The 20,737-nt window shown below is 52.1% G+C and overlaps 1 protein-coding gene across 2 annotated transcripts in view; it reads right to left on the reverse strand.

Annotated features, from left to right (window-relative positions):
• The window catches only part of WWC3 (WWC family member 3), a 113,660-nt gene that overhangs the window by 3,380 nt on the left and 89,543 nt on the right, over window positions 1-20,737 (reverse strand). For both annotated transcript variants that reach the window (XM_081809196.1, XM_081809197.1), the window contains exons 12-22: window positions 15,786-15,906; window positions 14,933-15,007; window positions 14,393-14,479; window positions 13,176-13,368; window positions 11,861-12,028; window positions 11,374-11,525; window positions 10,361-10,526; window positions 5,987-6,151; window positions 3,434-3,526; window positions 1,604-1,831; window positions 1,025-1,152 (exon numbers count right to left, since the gene is read on the reverse strand). In XM_081809196.1, coding sequence (XP_081665322.1) covers window positions 1,025-1,152; window positions 1,604-1,831; window positions 3,434-3,526; window positions 5,987-6,151; window positions 10,361-10,526; window positions 11,374-11,525; window positions 11,861-12,028; window positions 13,176-13,368; window positions 14,393-14,479; window positions 14,933-15,007; window positions 15,786-15,906 — 1,576 coding nt within the window. The remainder of the gene's footprint in view (window positions 1-1,024; window positions 1,153-1,603; window positions 1,832-3,433; window positions 3,527-5,986; window positions 6,152-10,360; window positions 10,527-11,373; window positions 11,526-11,860; window positions 12,029-13,175; window positions 13,369-14,392; window positions 14,480-14,932; window positions 15,008-15,785; window positions 15,907-20,737) is intronic.

Consider the following 20,737-nt stretch of genomic DNA (forward strand, 5'->3'; position numbering starts at 1 on the left):
TAAGGCTAAAAGACACATATTATTCAGCCATAAAAAGGACTGAGGTTCTAACACATTATCCTAAGTCAAAGCAGCCAAGCACAAACGATCACATAGTGCGGGACTCCACTTACATGGAGCGCCCAGAACTGGCAAAGCCAGAGAGAGCGAAAGCAGCCTGGGGCGGTGGGAGGGGGGGGGGCCAGGGGCTGTGGGGAGGGGGCAACGGGGAGTGGCCGCTTCATGGGGACGGGGTTTCCTTCGGGGGTGAAGGAATGTTCTGGAACTGGACAGGGGGGGCGGTTCCACCTCACTGTGACTACACTAAATGCCGTGGAGTCACTCACTTTAAAACGGTGACTTGTATGCTATGTGAATTTTGCCTTGATTTTTTAAAAAGTCAGACACAAAAGAATCTAGATGTCGCTGTTAATTCTCCTCATACGAAAAACAAAAACAGGGAAAACTAACGTACGCCATTCAAATTCAAAACTGTGGTTATTCTGGTGTGGGAAATCAAGGGGGGGGGGGGGCGCCGACAGTGTTCGATTCTTGCCGTGCAGAGTTGGGACGTCTCACCGAACTGCTTCACACATACAAAATGCACGCTTTCCTGTACGTCTGTTATGCTTCAATCAAAAGTTAGGTAAAAAGGCAAAGGTAATACGTGTGAATAGATATATATTGTTCACAATAGCAAGTATTTGGAAGGAAGGTTATAAAATAGAGTAGTTAGGCAAATTATATCTTAGATGAAACATTACAGCCAAAAAAGACAACAGATTATGCGGAAACACAGGGTATTTTTATTAAAAAAAAAAAGCAAAATGCAAACTCGAAGCCGCATTATGACAAGCAGCATGAAGAAAACCAGTGTCTAGACAAAAAGGATCAAGAGAAGAACAAGTCAAAATGCTCTTAGCAGTGGGGATTCTGGTTTTATTCTGAACTGCCCGTGGGTTTTTTAAAAATACTCCCTTTCTATGACGGCGAAGGTATGGCAGTGAAAGGAAAGCAAGCAAGTGGGGCCTGCGGCCTTCCCTACCTGAAGGTCTGCACCTGGATGGGCTCTCTGCGCTTCTGCCCACGCAGCTGGCAGACCCCTTTGGAGGCCTTCTTCAGCATCTTCTCAGCTGCCTGTTCTTGATGGAAGTCAGGTTGGGTCTGTCTTGTCTGGAACGGCACCATTGGATGAACGAGACATTTTTACTTCTAGTTTTAAGGAAGAAGGAACAAAGCTACTCCCAGCCCTGGGCTCCCGAGGGGAGAAAGGCCTGCCCCATCCACACACACGCCTGCTACAGGGAATCTTCACAGGAGCTACTGGGGCCCCTGGGGTCACGCCCGGCAGACACCGGACCCGGAACATTCCACTACAAAGCGGAGGGTGGCCGTGCCAGAGGGGGGTCGGGGAGCCTTCCTTCCAGCAGCCCCCCACCCGAGGCAGCTGTCATTGCCACTGGGAACACCAGCTGCCTGGCCCGCATGGGGAGGGAGAAACCCAGCTCCTTCAGACGAGCACTCGGAGTGTTTACAGCACGGCTCCATCGTCACGACCAGGCGGGCCCAGCACACCAGAGGGACTCCGTGGCAGGTCTCTCCAGGCAGGGCCCCGGCCTCTCACCTGCCTCTCTGCTTCCTTCAGCAGGCTCCGGAATCGCTCGTCCCGCAGCACCCAGTGGGGGAGGTCCGTCTGGCCCCGGAGCTGCGCGTCTTCTAGCCGCTGCCTCAGTTCACGCAGGGTGCAGATCTCCTCGTTCAGCTGCCTCTGCCGCGTTCGGGAGGCCTGGAGATCCAGCTCCAGGTCCAGGGAGGTGCGGGCCATGAGCTCGGCCAGGGAGGACCTGCAGGGCTGCGGGAGACGGCAGCTGTGAGCACACACGCTGGGCCGGCACCGGGGCGCCGCGGCCGTCTGCGAGGTCCTTCCACAACGAATGGGGACGGGTGTCTCTCTACGTGTGGCCGGTGTCAACCAGATTTGGGCGAGATTAAGTCTCCAGTTCAATATCAAGTTAGTGACGCCAATGGTCTGCTTTAATGGTGACCCGTGCGCGTTTGCAAAAGTGGGGAGAAAGAGACCATCCCATATGGAGCTGGTGGGGTCAAAAACGGGTATAACCTTACAAGTAAGTAAATAAAGAATGGGTACAATCTTTCTGAAGTTCTACTTGACAATACACATCAAGCCACGCATTTTCTTTGGCTCTGAAATTTCATTTTGACTTGCCTTTGAAAGGCACAACTCATGACATGCAAAAGTGATGCAATTCAAGTTCAGGACAGAGAAAACCTAAATATATAACAAGAGAAAACGGATTAAGTGAATTATAAGGTCAGCATAAAATACAGCCACTGTAAAAAGTAGAAAAAATATACTGGAAAATCTTAAATGATCCATGGTATAAAGGGGGAAAAGCACGTCGCAAGCCCTCTGAGTGCTTTTTGTTTAAGATTATACATTCACTACACACAAGCTGTCAAAACCTTTCCTCCCCATATGAGCCTCAAGTAAGCAAACCTGCCATGTGTAAGAAAACTAAGATGAGAGAAGACTTTTTTGTGTGGCGCTGAGAACAGTTACTTCCCATCCAAAGGGAAACGACCTCAGGAAAGGCAGTTACTGTAACACACACCAGCGTTGCTCAGTGCGCTGGATAACTGTAGGCTTTTTACACACACGTGACACTATTCTGCCCACGTACGGAACTGGAATGCAAAGATATGGTACGATTTAAGAAGTACAAGTTCACTTAAAAGCACTGCTCAATTCATAGCAGAGCTCGGCGGTTCTCAACCAGGGATGACTTGGCCCTCCAGGGGGCGCTGGGCAGCGTCTGGAGACACGTTTGGCCGTCACAAGGTGGGGGGGGGGGGCGCGCAGGGCAGTCCCCACAACAGTGACCCAGTCCGAGGTGTCAACAGCGCTCTAAACACAGGCAGCACACAGACAGTTGGATCTACTACTATCTCTTTAAAAGAATCTTAGCCTGAAAAAGACAAGGAACTACTCGCTTACAAACAGAAAGCAGCAAAACTCTGTAAACTGACGCCGTGTGGAGGAAACACTCGCTGGGTAAAGTAAATGCAAGCAGCAGGACAGGCCTTTGCAGAAGACTGCTCTATGCTGAAAAGCACCAATTTCTCAACTATACATACTCCCTCGTCAAAAGAGAGTCTTCTGTATAGGTTGGTTGGCTCTTTGTTAATTTATGATATTTAAAAAGGTAAAGATCATGAATTATCTCAGATCATGATGTTATCCTAGGAAATTAAGAGTGGTAACATTTTGACATTACGCTTCTGAGAATTATACCTCGATAAGGAAATAAATACCTTTTTAAAAAACAAACATATTACCTTTAAATTAATGTTACCTAAAATACTACCTTCTAAGTTCTGTAAAAATAGCTCCCAGGCTGAGTCCAGGCTCCGTATTAGTTTACGTGGCACGCACCTGCTTATAGCGGAGGGTCCGTCTTTCCAGGGTGTTTCGGACAAACGGGGACTTCCGGGGCAGCGTCGAACTGTCGCTGTCACTACGATAAAGCTGTGCCAAAAAGAATGATGTTCAGAAACACTTTCTCAGAAGTGCAATCTTCATTCTCTCTGCGTAGCTGAACTGCGTGACTTCACTTCTCCTCACGGGGACCCAAACGCACGGACAACAGCTGGCACGTCTACCAAGCCTTCTGGTCTCAGTGAGGACGCAACGTCCCCCACGCCAAGCACCAAGTAAAACTAAAGACAACCCGGAACAGACCAAATAAGCAAACCGACCCCCCACCGCCCTCCACGTTACACGTCCTCCTCATTCGCTCTGTTCCTGGCTTTGCCAAGAGCTGGGGAACAATGACTTTCCAAAAAGAGACCCCGCTCCTGGTAGGAGGACAAGCCAGCGGCACTGACACCCACTCTGCCGTCGAGGGAAAAGGTCTGCGTCTAAAAAGACAAAGAAGTAACGCCTTCTTTATGGGAGCCAAGACCTTCGGCGGCGGCTTCTTGCTTCTGGATCAAAGCGTATCTGTGGGAAAGGCAAAGTCCTTGCCTTCGTGGCCTTCTTTTCCACGCCAACTAACCCCAAATACTCCGGAAAGGCCAGGGCACGGCGGCGTATACGCGCCCTCCCTCCAGCGTGACCGACAGGTAAGAACGAAGAAGCCTCTCCCAGCGTCCCCCGGACATGCATGCTCTTACACGCAGGGCACAGAACCCGCACAGGAGCCGGACACCTTCCTCTGGGGAGGTAGAGGACTTCCTCCTTCCCTGCACCGCCCTTCTCACCCAGCGGACCCGAGCCCACTCGGTGGTGGGTCGGCAACAGCCCACAGTGGGGAAGGGACCTGAGGGCAGCCCTGGGTCTGGCGCCTCCGGGTAGGTGTCTGGTTAAGCACGAGCCCCCACGGGGCTGCAGCCTCATGGGGCGGGGGTGCCCGAGCCGGATGCCGTGGGACCCAGGGCAGCCACGACGGGACACCTGGCTTCTGTGGGGAGACGCGCAGCAGGTCTTGCAAATGGCCCAGGGGCAGCTTGGGACCCCCCACTCCCGCCGTGGGATAAAGGATTAACCTTGCTCCAAGAAAGGTTTGGTCCTTGCCCAGCTCCTGGGAAGTGACCCGTGACCCCCTGGGATGTCCTGCCTGAGTGTCTCTGTTTACCTGGGGACCTCGAGCCAGGCCACACAGTCTCTGCTAACAATGTGACTTATAGCGGGGGCCTTAGGCCATCAGCTTGACCTCTAGAGACGAAGGTCAGGCATGCAGGCAGTCAGCTCTGCCTGTGTGACCAACCTTCCACAAAACCCCCGGTTGGCAATACTCCACGCGCGCAGCCTCTCCCAGCAGTGACAGGTGACCAGACCATCCGCACAGTCCCGCTGGAAGAGACCCGGAGGCCTGCGGCAGGTCTCTCCTGAGTGCTGCCCGACGTGCCTCTTCCCTCTGCTGACCTTGGTCTACGTCCTTTCACCGTAATAAACCACAACAGTGAATCTAACGGCTTTGCCGAGTTCTGTGGGTCCCAGCAAGTTCCTGACCCTGAGCACGGGCCAGGGGGCCCCTGAACCATACTCCCGGTGTCTCTAGCACACGTCTGAGCCCCTTTCTCTCGTATGACTCAGCTTTGGTTTTGCCCAACCAGAGCCAGCTCCTTGGCAGTCCCCGTCAAGGGAAGGGGCTTTACTTCAACGAGCCCAGTTCGGAGGCGGGAAGGGTCAAAGCTCTCCTCGATCCAAACAGCCCCGTCAGGCCACTGTGTCGTGACCATTTACCCTTCCAACTGCCTTCTCTGTCCGAATCCGTCCTGTCACCGTCACACAAACACTGCCAGCCAACCTCCAACCTCCGTCCTATCCTCAAGGACCGCAGCGGGGTTCTCCGCAGCAGAAGCACCAGGGCTCTTCCCCAAGCTCTGACGTCCAGGCCCCACCCTGACCCGCAGTGAACCTTGGGGGTGGAACCCAGGCACCAGCATTCTGTGAAGCGCCCGCCTCCACGACTTCACTGCACGGTACAGCCCAGGCTGAGAACCACGCGACGTCTCCTGCCATCACCTTGGGGTGAGAATTTACGGGCTGGGGGGTCAGAACCCTGTCTCAGTGCCCCGAGTTTTCAAGGCTGCCGTCCGCCCTGGGACCCAGCTAAGCTGCACTTCAGGACTTCGGACCACTCAGTGGCCTGACTTAACAATTTCCACCCAATTCAGGATATTCCCTGTTCCAACCTGTTACTCCTACTCGCCCTGCTTCCCGAACATGAGTTGGTACACATACAAACTGAAAATCCGGGGAGAAATGTATCAGAATCTTGAAGAAATCCAGAGTGAGATAGGCATGGGCGAGGGGTAGATGGGCCACCATACCGATCGCATAGCCCCCCGTGCGGCTGCGCATTATCGGCACTTGGGGGAACACACAGGTCTTTCAGCGTGAACAGTAAAAATAAAACATGACAAAGGGGAAAAAAAAAAAAAGAAAACGTTCCAGTCAAGAGGCAAAGGAATTTCAACTTACTCTGCAAACGTACTGGCTTCGTGCCCCAGGGGAGAAGGTCTGCGAACGCACAATTGTGCTACTCCGAACGAAAGGCGACCCGCGAGCCCTGCGGCTGGGCCTCTCCTTCGGAAGACTCGCTACTTCTTCTGGGAAGACATCTTCTGTGTTGGTTTCTTTATCGACCTAGAGAGTAGTTCATTATTACCACGACTTTTTCTAGAACATGAGCAATAAGCTTCACATGAACCTCCCTGGTCTTTTCCACTCAGAGTTCTAACTGACATTTCACGCTGATGTCCAAAACGATTTTTGATATTCCTCCCCGCTACACACGCATCTCCTCCTACAAGAATCATCTCTACTCTCCAATTGTTCGTGCCAAAAAAAAAAAAAAAAAAAATCTTCGTGCCATCCTGGACTCTGCTCTCTTTCGTACACACTGTATGTAGTCCGAGACCAAATCCTACTGGCTCCAGGTTTATGATGAAGCTTGTTTTTTGTTTTTTTTTTTAAAGATTTTATTTATTTATTTGACAGAAAGAGAGAGAGAAAGCACAAGCAGGGGGAGCAGCAGAGGGAGAAGCACGCTTCCCCCTGAGCAGGGAGCCCGATGCGGGGCTCGATCCCAGACCTGAGCCGAAGGCAGATGCTTAACTAACTGAGCCACCCAGGTGCCCCATGAGGACGCATGCTTTGACCACTTTTCATCAGACTTCCCTTTGGGTCACCATCATCTCATGCCCAACTGGCACAGGAAGCTTTCGGCCGGTCTCCCCAATTCCACATCTCCTTCCCCCCCTTCAGTCTCTTCTCAATCCAGCAACACGGGAGATCCTGGTAAAGCTGAAGTTAGACCCAGCAATTCCACTCCTAGACATTCACTCAAGATAACTGAAAACGGGTGTGCAAACAAATACTTGCACGCAAACATTCACAGCAGCGTTATTCATGTAGCCAAAAGGTAAAGACAGTCCGAATGTCCATGCATAGATGGATGGATGAACAAAGGGAGGCATACCAATCAAGGAAATACTACTCAGCCATGAAACAGAGAGAAGCTCCCAGAACAGGCAAATTCCTAGGCAGAAAGCAGATCGATGGTTGCCAGGGGCTTGGGGAGTGACAGTCTCATAGGTGCGAGGCTTTACTTAGGGATGATGGAAATGTTTCGGAACTAGACAGAGTGGTGGTTGCCCACATTGTGAACATACTAAATGCCCCTGAACTGTTCACTGTGAAATAAGTTCACTTCATTTTCTATAAATTTCATGCCAAAAAATTATTTTAGAAAAGGAAAAATCACGGGGCGCCTGGGTGGCTCAGTTGGTTAAGCGTCCAAATCTTGATTTCAGCTCAGGTCATGATCTCAGGGTCATGAGATCCAGCCCTGTGTTGGGCTCTGCACTCAGTGTGGAGTCTGCTTGGGCTATTCTCACCCTCTCCCCCCACCGCCCCACCCACTCGCATGCACACTCTCTCAAAAAAAAAAAAAAAGAAGGAAAGAAAAATCCACGGAAAACCTTAAGTCAGATCACGTCAACCCTGGGCTCAAAACCACCCACCACTTTCCCAATCATCTCAGAGAAAAGGGAGAGTCTGGAGTGGGCCCTACATGATTTGGTCTTTTCCCTTCCCTCTATCATTGGCTCTGACAACCCCCTGCCCCACACTGGTCTCGCTGCTGTTCTCTCATCAGTCCCCCCACACCCCCACCTGTGGGCCTGCACTTGCAGCTCTCTGTACCTGAATGCTCTTCCCCAGCCCCGCACAAGGCTCCTGAGACTCCTGCCTTAAGGCTTCTGCTCAAAAACTGCTTTCTCAGTGAGGCTTCCACGACCTTTCATTCTTTTTCATTGTAAAAAACACATAAAATTTACCTTAACCATTTTTCAGTGTATAGTTCAGTAGTGTTCAATATATTCACATGGTTGGGAAACAGAGCTCTAGAACTTTTTCATCTTCCCAAACTGACTCTGAGCCCATGAAACAACTCCCCATCCTCCTGTCCCCTACCGACCACCTTTGTACTTGCTGTCCATATGAATCTGAATACTCTAGCGACCTCCTGTATGTGGAATCACGCAGTATTCGCCCTTCCGTGGCTGGCTTATTTCACTTAGCACAATGTCTTTAAGGTTTGCCTATGTTGTAGAATGTAAGAGGATTTCCTTCCTTTTTTTTTTTTTTAAAGATTTTATTTATTCATTTGAGAGAGAGAATGAGAGACAGACAGCATGAGAGGGAGGAGGGTCAGAGGGAGAAGCAGACTCCCTGCCAAGCAGGGAGCCCGATGCGGGACTCGATCCCGGGACTCCAGGATCATGACCTGAGCCGAAGGCAGTCGCCCAACCAACTGAGCCACCCAGGCGCCCCCTTTTTAAGGCTGAATGATATTCCACTGTATGGACAGACCACCTTTTCCTTATCCATTCATCCGAAGATGGACTCTCGGGGTGCTTCTATCTCTAGGCTATCCTGAATAATGCTGCTAGGAACATGGGCGTGCAAATACTTGGAGACCCTCATGTCCATTCTTTTGGATATATCCAGAAGTGGGATTGCTGGATCACACAGGAGTTCTATTTTTAAATTTTCTTTTTTAAGATTTTATTTATTTATTTGACAAAGAGAGACACAGCGAGAGAGGGAACACAAGCAGGGGGAGTGGGAGAGGGAGAAGCAGGCTTCCCGCCGAGCCGGGAGCCTGATATGGGGCTCGATCCCAGGACCCTGGGATCATGACCTGAGCTGAAGGCAGACGCTTAAAAACTGAGCCACCCAGGCGCCCCTTATTTTTAAATTTTTGAGGAACCTCCATGCTGTTATCCATAGAAGCTGCACCGCTTTACGATCCCGATCTAAAATATAAGTGCAAACCTCTATTTCTAAATATAAACCCCTTCTAAAATAGGAAATCTTTCTAAAAACGCAAACCCCACCTTCCCTACCATCTAGTCCTCCAGCAGCCCCTCTTCTCAAGCCTGCTGTGTTTTCCTGAGTGATGCTGTTGCCTGCCTCCTCCTGGAGGGCAGGATTTCCCGTTTATTTTCTTCACTGTTGCATCTGCACGGCCTAGCGCCTACCCACGTGCGCACGCAAAGAGAGAACACAAACGTGGTCAAGAACGAACAGCTGGGGAGCTCCAGTGAAGGGCATGTGGGTATTTGTTCTATTACTCTAGCAACCTGTCTGTAGATCTGAAGTATTTCAAAATTAAAATCGGGGGTGGGGGTGGGGGTGGGGGTGGGGATGACGACAACACACCAAACTTGCCTCCCACAGCCCCCTCCCCCATTTGAGCCCATGCTTTTAAAGGTCTTAAAACGCTGACCACCAGCAACCACTGGGAGGCTGGGCCACAGAACAGCTCCTTTAGAGGGGTCGCACGCACGTGTGCAGCTTGGGAAGCTGACGCCACGTCTCTCGGGACTTGTGCTTTGGGGTGACAGTGGGGCCCATGGTGATAAAACGTTTCGAGGAGTTGAACAGTTTGGGAAAAAACTTTCCATAGAGCATGGATTCAGTGTCTCCCAACCTCACAGGCTTCATCAGACTCTGTCACGGCAAACATGAAAGACTTCCTCGCTGAAGATGTGGCCGTGAGCACAGCTAAGATTGGGTGAACAGAAGGGGCGAAGGGGCACTTTGTAGCGCCTAATGTCGCAAAGGGAGCAAAGAGATGAGACACTTCCAAGCGATCACACATGAGACCTCCTGAGCCGTACGGGGCCCTGAAGATGGGAACAGGCCATCACCGGGAAACATGGAGTACCAATCTGCCCTTTCTAGCTGTAGCTGTCTTTTTTCTTTTTTTTTAAATTTTATTTATTCATTTGAGACACAGAGATACAGAAGGAAAGAGAGAGCATGAGAGCAGGGGGAGAGGCAGACAGAGAGGGAGAAGCAGGCTCCCTGCTGAGCCAGGAGCCCGATGCGGGGCTCGATCCCAGGACCCTGGGATCATGACCTGAGCTGAAGGCAGACGCTTAACCATCTGAGCCACCCAGGCGCCCCTTTCTTTTCAATTGAGAGTGGAGAGACATGTCTATGGTACCTGCTGTGCCCATTTTGAGCCATTTACAGACTCAGCCCTTCCCTTCCTTCCCTCGGCTCTCCGTGAAATGCCCCCTTGTCTATGGCCCCCCGATCCGACAGCACGGTCCATTTCCCACCACACCGTCACCACGGTCACGGTCACGGGGAGTGTCTGCAGGTAAGCCACACCGTTCTACTCTCGCACTGGAGCCTGTCAGCTTCATCTCGTCCGTCTAGTCCACCCACCCCCTCCCGTCTCACGTGGGGGGCGCACACGCCCTCCTTCCAGGGCCGTGCCCGGGGTTGGGCGGCAGAACATCAGGGGGCCCCAGAAGCCCCCTGACCGTTTCCACTTACCTTCAGAGGTGGAGGCTGAAGTTTCTTGGGGCTGTAGGGATCGGCCTGGCCAGCAAATGCGTGTCCATGGAGGGGGTCGACGCCAACGCAGCAGGGCTCCGGGTGTGGGGGGCTGGTCTGGGCGCAGCTGCTGCAGCCGCTGTCCACGGAGTCGGCCTGCCAACTCCTAAAGGCAGATATTGCAAAAACCCACAACACGTGTGTCCAGGTGGCCTTCTTTCCCTTCCTCTTCTCTTCCCCAGCTTCTCCAGTCCACCCTGCCTTCTGTTCTCTATCAGGAATTCTCCAGTGCACTGTACTAGTGTGTAGTGGAGCCCATGCTAACAGCTCTCCGGGATTTCGTGTTTTGCATTTTGTGGATCCTTCCCTTTGCTCCTCCTCCCGTGCATAAAACGTTCTGCCTACCCTCCACTGAATTTGGTAAAAACCCCTCGCCAGAACTACAGTGTCACAAAAATAAAGTACACTGTTCCTTACAAAACTGAAAAAAACCAAGTGCGCGTCACGCGAGCGGGTGCCCTGCCGCACGCCACGCACGGCCGCGGACGCACCCAACGGGACCCACGTGCTGCCCACGACCGCACACAGGCGCTCTTCCCATCAAGTCAAAGGGCCTGTTTTCTAGGGGACACCACGTGACAGGGCCTTCAGTTAGACGGTCTGTGTGTCCCCACCAGCCAGCTGCAGCTGCTGAAGAGGTCAGCATCCCGAGCCCTGGCTCCCAGCCCCGCCCGGCTTCCCGCCAGTCCCCGAATACCATACTCCACCCCTCGGCCATGCCCTTTCCCTCCCTGCAGCAAATTCAGGCAAAGGTATTCAGAAGCGGCGGGAAGCTGTGGAAACAGGACGCTCTTCGTGGAAAAACGTGGAAGTAAAGCAGTACCACGGTGCCTGCAGAAGGGATCAGACAGCAGTCCGTTCCCTCGAGGCGCTCGCCCATCTACTCTACGCGGCCGCCGCTGCAGGGCGGCCTCTACCGAGCGCAGGCTTGGCCGACGGGCCGCTTCGAGTACCTCTCGGACACGGCCTCGGCGAGCTCCTCCTTCCGCTCCATCTCGAGGACCTCGTCCTCCGTGTACTCCAGCTTCACCCGCTCCTCGGCCAGCTCGCGCTCCACGGCCTGCAGCTGGGCTGTGGTTCTGGCCAGCAGCGCCGTCACCGCGTCCTGCGGGGGGGACAGGGGCGCCCCTGAGCCGTGGCTGGCCGCCCTCGCGGGCTCTCCAGGGCCAAGAAGCGCACGCCGCGTGCCAGCGGGACGTGGCCGGCCCACCTCGTGCAGCTCCGAGGGCGCAAACGTTAAAACCACCCGTGTGTCGCTCGCCTGCATTAAAGCCACCGTCACGAAGGGCCATATGCATCGAGGCCTCCCGCTCCCGTGCCTCCCCTTGAACCTGCCCCTCGGGCACCGCTACGCTCCCACACTAAGTGTGCGGAGACGCTCGTGAGAGACGAAGCCCCGTGACAGCGGGCGGCGGCGGCGGGAGAGGAGGGCACACGTACCGTCTTTCCCACGGCGGCAGCTTGTGCGGGGTCCCCGGCGGCACCCCCCGGCTGCTCGCTCTCCCTCGCCCTGGGCGGCCCGCAGCTGCTGAACACCTGCACCGCGTACCAGCGCAGCTGCATCTCGCTGGACCCGTCGTAGTCGGCCAGGTTGATCTGAGCAATGCCCTGCGCGAGTGTTTAGGGGGGAAAAAAGGCAGAACTGAATGATTTCACCTTAACAACCAAGGGGAATCTTCTAAAACATCAAGGTGGCCCTTCAGTCGTAACCGGAAAGGCAGAATGTGTCATTGCTCTTCAAAGGACTGCAGTAAAATGAAAGTGGTAGCAGAGGATCTTCTTGAGGCTCCTGGCCCGCTGCTTCGGCCCCATGGGGAGGTGCCAGGAGGGGGACAGGGGCAGAGAGTGGACAACCTGGGGGTGGGGGTGGGAGGTCAGGCTCAGGGTCTGCCCACTGATGAGCTGTGGAGTCGCTCAGGGATTTCTGAAACAAGACAGGGCTGGCTGAACGCCACCATCTAATTCTACTGCCAGGGGTGAGACCAAGGGGAGAAATTCCAACCTCACAAAGAAACCATCCTGGTTTCCAAGTCATGGCCCCGGCCAGTGCATGGTTGGGGCACTGAACACAAGCTGCTCATGGTCTTAGTTCAAGGAGTACCAGATAAAATACAGAGCAGCCAGTAAATGTGAACTGCAAATAAACAATGGATTTCTTTAAAGCATTAAGTATGTCCCAAATATTGCATGGGACATACTTATGTTAAAAAAGAATCCATAGTTTATTTGAAATTCACATTTAACTGACCATCCTCTACTTTGATTTGCCCAATTTCTCAACCCCACTTAGTTCCCTCAACTGGAAGCAATATAGGGCAATACAGAAGTCTTGCAAGTATTAGTTGAGATAATATATTTAAAGTACAGTGTACCTGGCAAGACAAATCCCTTTCTGTACTCCCAGCTACAAAGATCGCTTCACATGATGACAATTTCTAAGCAACCCACCACAGGAAAAAGGCAGGAGGGGAGGGAGGGTAGGAGGGAGACAGGAAGGAATGAGGGGAGGGAGAGACCAAGACAAAGAAGAGAGAGAGGCAGGCAGAAAGATAAAGAAGACAAAAACAAAGAGAGGACAAAAGATGGAGCGACAAGAAAGAATGAAACACACACAAAAAAGGCAGGAAGACAAGAAGAGAAGGGACAGGAGAGAGACAAAGACTGATCGGAACACAAAGAAAGGAAGGGGGGGGAGGAGAGCAGAAAGGAAATGGGGGGAGGAGGGAGAGAGGGGGAGGGAGGAGGAGGGACATACCAGCAGTTCTTCCTGCAGCTGCTGATTCACTGAACATATATATAATTGAAGTGACTTCAACGTCAACATGCTTGAATGCACAGGGATTCTGAAAATTTCATTAAATACCAGGGGGGCCTGGAATTCCAGAGCCTTAGAGCAGTAAGTGTTTGGGGTGCCAGAGTCGATCGGCGGCAAATAGACGCGGATGTGTCTGGAACCAGAAAGAGGGAAGAAAAAAACAGAGGTGACACTTACTGACAGATCTGTGCGAAGAAATGCATGAACCACACACACGTATATACATGTATGTTTCCCTGTTCGGATGCCCACGGGCAGAACCTTAAAGTCTTTTGGAAAAGGTCCTTTTCTCACCTAAGAGTAAGCCCAAAGAATTTACGTGCCCCTGGAGATCAGGAGGGAAAAACGCTCACAAAGAGAAAGGCTCACAAGTCAGTAGTTATGACTTTGGAAGGAGTCAAACAGGTCCTGCTTTCACCAGCTTTTTGGGAAGCCACCTGCACTGATCTCTCCGTGGCCTCCTGGCTCCCTCTTCAAGCTCTGCCTGCCTCGCCTCCAAGACCATTCACACCAGCCTGGGCTTCCTGCCCTGTCCACTCTCAGCAGGGAACAAACGAGAAGCTCAAACACTGGTGAATGCCGCGAAGGACGCCATCAGGGTGAGCAAAATCCCAGGGTGAGCCCTCAGCCACTTACAACCGGGTTGCTCCCAAGGCCTTTGGCCAGGGCCCTCTTTAGAGGACAAGTCTGTAAAGACTCATGCAAGGGGACTGCACCCTTGGGCTTGAATGGCCCCTGACTGGCATGCTCTTCGCCTGGCGAGTGGGACCCGCTGGGCAGCCGTCTTGGGCCACGGAGCTCACAGAGGTCGCGCCCTCCAAAGGCAACAACGCAACTTTCCTTCCCCTTCGCTCAGACAAGGGCCCCTGGTCCCGGCGAGAAGCCTCTCCATGCACTTCGCAGGATCACAGAGCGGAGCGCCACTAATCAGCCACTCTTCTTAAAACTTCCAATCCGGTCTATTCAGACACCGCCCGGTATCTTATCAGGAATAAACTTTGGACCTCAGGTTCCCAAACGGGCTTTGCCCTCCCGCAAGTGCCGAGCAGAACAGGTGAGCGAGCCGCGCCGTGCGCAGGCGGCCCAGGAGCTGCCACCGCGGGCCAGGGGTGGTCCCCGGGTCCCCGAGGCAAACCGCTGCCGCCAAGCCAGCTTACATCTTGCAGTCTTCCTTCATGACCAGCCCCGCAAAATTCTTCAGTTGGAGCACGTTCACAAGAAGACACTCGCCGGCGCTGTCGAGCCTAGGAAATGAAAGAGAAGCTCGTAGGCTGCGCACCCCCCGCAGCGGGAACCTCCTGGCGCCTGACCTCGAGCAGCGGCCCTCAGCTGCGCACGCTCCGTGCGGCCGCGGACAGAGGCAACTCCGGGCCGGCTGTGCGGCCACTGCCCAGGGCGTCCCGTGCCCCCTGCATACGGCCCCGGGAGCCCAGCTCCATGAGGGGACAGCTGCCACCGTGACCCTCAGTGCTGGGGGGACAGCAGTGGAGCCGCTCTTCCCCAGGCCTCCTTCCCGCCACCTCTGTCCCCTCACGTGAGCCACCGAAGCGGGCAGGGAGGGGGTGTCCAGGCCGGGAGCGCCACCCAGACCGTGGGGGTCCCCGCATCCCTCCCGGCCTGCAAGTGTGGGTCACTGGGTGGGCGCCGAGCTACAGATCATCTCTAGGAGCGACAGGGTAGGGGTGGCCTGTACTCACAAAAATCCAACGTGGATCTGGGGCCCTTCATTCCCACAAGCGTCTCCGTGTGCAGACTCGTCAGTATCCTCACTCCTGAACAAACCGGAAAGTCACCGGGGTTAGTCCCCCGGGAGCCGATGACTGCCGCTTTGGCAGAAGCTCTCTCGTGCTGGGGCGCTTCTTACCGAGAAGAGCTTTCTTACGTTGCGACTTAAATAAATTCTTCATGTGACTGAAAGGACACAGCAGGCCCACGACACACCTCCGTGGGTACCTGCCTACAAAGTGCTGTTGGTTTTGAGAAAATGACTCGGGACACCTTTCAAAACCACATGCGCTGCTCAGGACAAACTTCCAAACTAACTCTTAAACCATTTGCAGTAAGTGAGATGTCTGACAGACACCTGAAAGGAAACAATGACATCAAACTTACCAAACCGAAATAAAGCCCAGAATCCCAAAAGGTGTTTTGCCGTTACAAAGTGATTCCTCTAGCTTAGGAAAGAGGGGAAGGAGGGAGAACATTCAGTTCTAATGAATGCCCTTTCTAGAAAGGCAGGTCTCTCTTAACCACTGGCTCTCCTTTCCCAGCTCTCATGGGCTTAGGCCTTCGAGTGACCAGGGCCAGACAGGAGGAAGTCATCCTCGAACCACGGAAGGAGGGCCAACCTCCAGACGCCGCACAGAAGCCAGAGGAGTTTTCTTGGCGGGTTGCTAAGGCCCAACCTACCAAAGTTGAGAGAAGCCAGGAAGAGATTCTAGCCTTGGAGACACACACAGTTTCAATATGCACAAGTCCCAGTATGCATATATTTTGTGCTTAACAGCAACACCGTGGGAAGTCTGCTGAGGGAGAAGATCAGCTTCTAACCTTTTGGTCGGAGGCTCAAATACCCCGCTATCGCTGGCTAGCGAATAATCCGACAGGCATGCAGACACTCGGCGCGCTCTCCTCTCCAACCTCTTGGCACTGTCTTCTCGAAGAGTCACTGCTATAAACAAGAGACACACCTGGGGTCAGGAGGTGACAGCATGGGAGGCCGGGGACCGTGAGGCCAAGAAATGAACACTCTAGGTTACAGCACATACAGAGTTACTAAGTGCTCCAGAGACACGCCATTATATAGACATACATCATAGATACATGCGTATGTTTCAATATGCTGCACTCACAATTTTTTTTTAGTATTGAAAAATTGAAGAAATAGACTTCTGGCTACTTCTTTAAAAGCTCCTTACTTTAAAAAAGTTTTTTTTTAAAGATTTTATTTATTTATTGGACAGAGAGTGAGCACAAGCAGGGGGAGCGGCAGGTGGAGGGAGAGGGAGAAGCAGGCTCCCCGCTGAGCAGAGAGCCCCACATGGGGCTCGATCCCAGGACCCTGGGATCATGACCTGAGCCAAAGACAGATGCTTAACTGACTGAGCCACCCAGGCGCCCATAACAGCTCTTTGGACAGTCACAAATCTCTCTTCACCTCCTTAATGAGCACAAAGAACAGAAGATGATGGGGGGGACGCCCCTTCATGTCACACTTTGGGAAAGACCATCATCCCTGAAAGACCGGGAAAGAAAGGTTACCCCAAATGCAGACAGCCCCTGTTACCTAAACGTATGCGAGTGGTAGGTAGGGGTATTTTTCATTTCCTTCTTTATGCTGCTTGGTATTTCCCATATTTTATACAATAAACATATACTCTATATTTTTCAGGAAAAAAAAATTTGTTTTAATTATCCAAATAAACCCTAACAAGACGTGGTGACTTTCAAGTCAGAGGACACAGCTGATCCCCGACTCAGCCTTTGGAAACAGCTCCTCTGCAGCATCCTCCCAGCAGCCCTGGGGCCAGATTTGCTTCTAAAATTGCTTTCCTGCGGTTAGCAAACTACCGTTACTAGGCAGCTTATTTTTGCCTTGTAGCTCTTTTAATCGAGAGCCGAAAATAGCCGTCGACATTTTTCCTTTTAGCATTTCATCCACTGTCTTTGCTCCTTCCCTCACAAGTTCCTTTTCACAGAGCCAATAAAAGCAGGCACACCATCCTCCCGTGCTAGGTGTGAATGCGGACGCGGGAGTCTCCACGCTTTCCAGAGAGGCAGACTCGGTGAGAAGACAGAAATTAAACATGGAGCCCCAAACTGAGCCTTCCTCTGACATCGTGATCCCTTTTGTTAACAGCGCGGGTCCCTCCGTCCTCTTTGTGCTTCTCTTCGGCCATCTACGCTCCGAACACAAAACTCTAGGCACCTGTGCATCCCTACGTTGAGGGAAATGTCCAGGCCACTGATGACCAGCTCGCTTTTCAACCAAATCATTATCCACACGCCGATTAAATCCAAACACGCTAGACAACATACAAACAGACGGAGCTGTGGTCTCTGGTCTCACGATCTCAACTGCAGACAAAAGCTGTCCTTCCAAAGGTCTGCGGTGCCAAGCGTGGGCACCTACAGGCTCCTCCCTGGCCAGGGACCGAAGCTGGCTCCATTCTGGGGTGGCTGGAGGCGCGGACTCTCGGAAGTCCAGCACTTCTTGTCACTCCTGCCACATGGGAGGACCCAAAGCCCCCAGCTCAGAATCGCAGAAGGAAGCCGTTTGTTGCATGGATCTCTGGCCAACGAAGCCGCTCCCTATCTCCATCCCTAGCCCTGACCCTCAGCCCGGCTCCTAGGCCCAGCCTTGCATTCCTTCGAGGAAATACCACCAAGCAATGATCCCAAGCACTTCCGGTGAACCCGACGGTGCAACGCTCACAACGTTTCTCTCTCACTGCAATGGCCGTCTCGGAGGAGAAAAAGGAAAGGAAGGAATTAATCCTCAGTGATCCCAGGCTTAGTTACTGCATTCACGGAGTAAGTCGCACCTGGCAGCAGGTGTCGGAAGGGAGTATGATCAGCAGTTGCCCTGGGTAAGAAAAAGCGCACAGCATATCCCACGCTGCACCCCCTGCCATCTGCCCCGGGGCTTCAAGACGGCGAGATGGAGCACGGCGGGGGTGGGGGCGATGGGGTGGGGGGGTGGGGGGGCAATGCCAGGGAGGGAAGGAATAAACAGTCCTCCAAACATTCATTTTAAAAAGCTCTGATCTTTCCATCATTAAAGACAGACAGACAGACACTGAGACCTGAGGACATCAGCACTGCTTGACGAAAAGAAAATATAATGAAAATCACATTTTGGGCAAAGCTGCCAGTTGGCATATAGTAAAATAATAAAAGCCACTGAAGTCTGGGAAAAAATACAGAGGAATAAGTACTTCCAGCTTTTAGAAAAGTTCTTGTACAACTTTAGTGGCCATAAGTATTAATGCTGAAATAATAATAATAACAACAATAATAATAATGGTAAGTAGCGAGCTACATTAAAGTACAACTATGCGATATGCCCTTCTTGGCCACACCCCTCCCGTCCTGAACACACTGATTCACTACACAAAGATGTGCCTGCTGCCTGACCAACAAGGTGAAGGATTCCAAGTCACTTACAGTGAACGTTTCTGTCGAGCCGCATGAGAAAGGAGATAAAGAAAAAAAGCACAAAGTGAAAAAACTGCAGAATTTAAGCCAACGATTTTAAACAGAGTATGAGTATCATAAAAACGTCAATAAACGGATGAACTAAATCAAGGCTTTCCCAGATTTAGATTAGCAAATACTAATGGGAAATGAAAATAGGAAAAGATTTCAAAAATCATGACACATTTGGCTTTTTTTCAAGATTTTATTTTCAAGTCATCTCTCCACCCAACGTGGGGCTCGAACTCACAACCCCGAGATCAAGAGTCGCACGCTCCCCGGACTGAGCCAGCCGGGTGTGCTGACACATTTGGCTTTTAAAATCCCAGAAAGATTTGTCCCACCTTCTCTGCCTCCACAGATCGATTTAAAACACAGTGGAAGAAATTATTCCTAGAGCTTCCTTCGTAGGTTTGGGCAATTTTGAATTTCAGCTTACTACAATTTTATCTTTCTAAAACTTGCCGGAGGTCAAACTTAGACTGTGCTGTTCCTAAGGAAACTAGAAAGTCAGGGGGAACTACATGACGGCAGGCATCGTAAACGAGGGGTGGAGTAACATAAGGAGTACAAAGATCCCTGATGACTCTAGGCTCAAGTGTTCCCACAAACATCAAGAGAGGCAAGAAGTCACTCTGTGTCCACGCCTGAAGCTGGTTACCCAATCCAGCCTTCTGGGAGCACCCACCAGGACCAGCGCATTTACGGAGTTAATTATTTCGAGTTTATAAAGACCCAAGTCTACTGACACTGTCATACAAGAATTGACCACGAGGTGGCAGTACCTGAACGTAGCATAACCAAATACCTCCCAGCCTAAGGAGTCTGAACCATTATAATGTCAGCCAGAGTGGGAAGAAAAAAGTAAAGAAATCAGGACCAGAAATTAAGTCAGCTCTTCTCCCTCTCATCCTGTTTTTCCCCTGGCCCAAAAGGGCTCTTGGGCCTTGGGATTTTCTGCCTAATGAGACTGATATTCTTGTGTCTCAGCCTTTAAAGACAGGCGGGCAGGGAGGCGAGGCATTGAGGGCAATCAGCTTAAGCAACAACAGATGTGCAATTTGGTCCCGATTTTGTGTTTTCTTTTTTGAATTAAAGGAGTAAACATGGAGCACTGACCCTGTGATTATAAAGAAGAAAGGGAATGAGGGGCACCTGCATATGTGAACTCCAGAAACCGTATACCTGGGGATGTGAGAGGCGTGCTTGTAAACACAGAGAAGACAGCAAAATCACTGATGCCAAAAAGCCACAGGGCTGGCCTCCCGACCTCACAGATCTCTGGTCCGGCGTGTAGGTGCTAACAGAGACCATTCTTCTATTATAGCTACAATAACCAGTGTGGTTATATAGATAAAACTCAGGCTAAGAGAACAGTGGTGAGTGAAGACCGCCTTGTTCGCGGGCAGGGAAGCCAAGACTCAGCCAAGTCCGGGGATGCACTCAAGGTCACACAGCTAGCCAGTCAACAGGCCAGGGAACAGGATCTGGGCCTCTAAGCTGCGGGTCTGAAGCCGTTTCCACTACACCGCCCTGGCTTTGTCCTCACGTTTAATTTCTGCCCCCTGCTGCTGAACCGCTCACCGGTGCGTGGCCAGGTTTCTCAGCTTCGGCACTGCTGACATGTTGGCCGGATGGCTCCTGGAGGCGGGGGCTGCGCCGGGCACCGCACGATGGTGAGCCGCATCCCCGGCCTCCACCCACCAGATGCCAGCAGCGCCCCCTCCCACGGCCTGCACTTGTGACAACCCAACACCGTCTCCAGCCATTGACAAGGACCTTCCAGGGTTCAAAATCTCCCCTGCTTAAGAGCCACTAAGCTACACAAATATCTAGTGTTTGCCTAAATGGCATGTCTAAAACCTTTCTGCTGTGTAAATAAAAGTTCAGGAACTTCAGGAATGAGACCTTGCTCTTGGTCCTCTTGGAAACCTAAGGGAGTTAAAGTTGCTGGACCTTGGCTCAGAAAAGCACATGGGGTCAAGATGAGGAGGGTCGGAGCCCAGGCCCTGCTTTGTGCATAAGCCATCAGCTGGAATACTCTTTGGAACACCAGTTCCGTTTTCTACATGGGCTACCACCGGAAAGGCCCAGGCACCAAGGAGAAGCTGAATTAACACGGACCAGATGCATGAAGTTCGCCTTGCTCGATTTGAGGACCACCAGAGAAATCGGATGGGTAGAAATGACGGATGCTTACTGGCATGTCTTTTGAAATTACACCGATCACCTTCATTCCCACGTTTGATAAATTACACCTTTGAAAACTGTAAGGACAGAGGCTAAGAGACGAAGTCACAGGGACA

The sequence above is a fragment of the Leptonychotes weddellii genome, chromosome X (genome assembly GCF_054177405.1).
Source record: "Leptonychotes weddellii isolate Sample4059 chromosome X, ASM5417740v2, whole genome shotgun sequence".
In the NCBI taxonomy this organism is placed as follows: domain Eukaryota; kingdom Metazoa; phylum Chordata; class Mammalia; order Carnivora; family Phocidae; genus Leptonychotes; species Leptonychotes weddellii.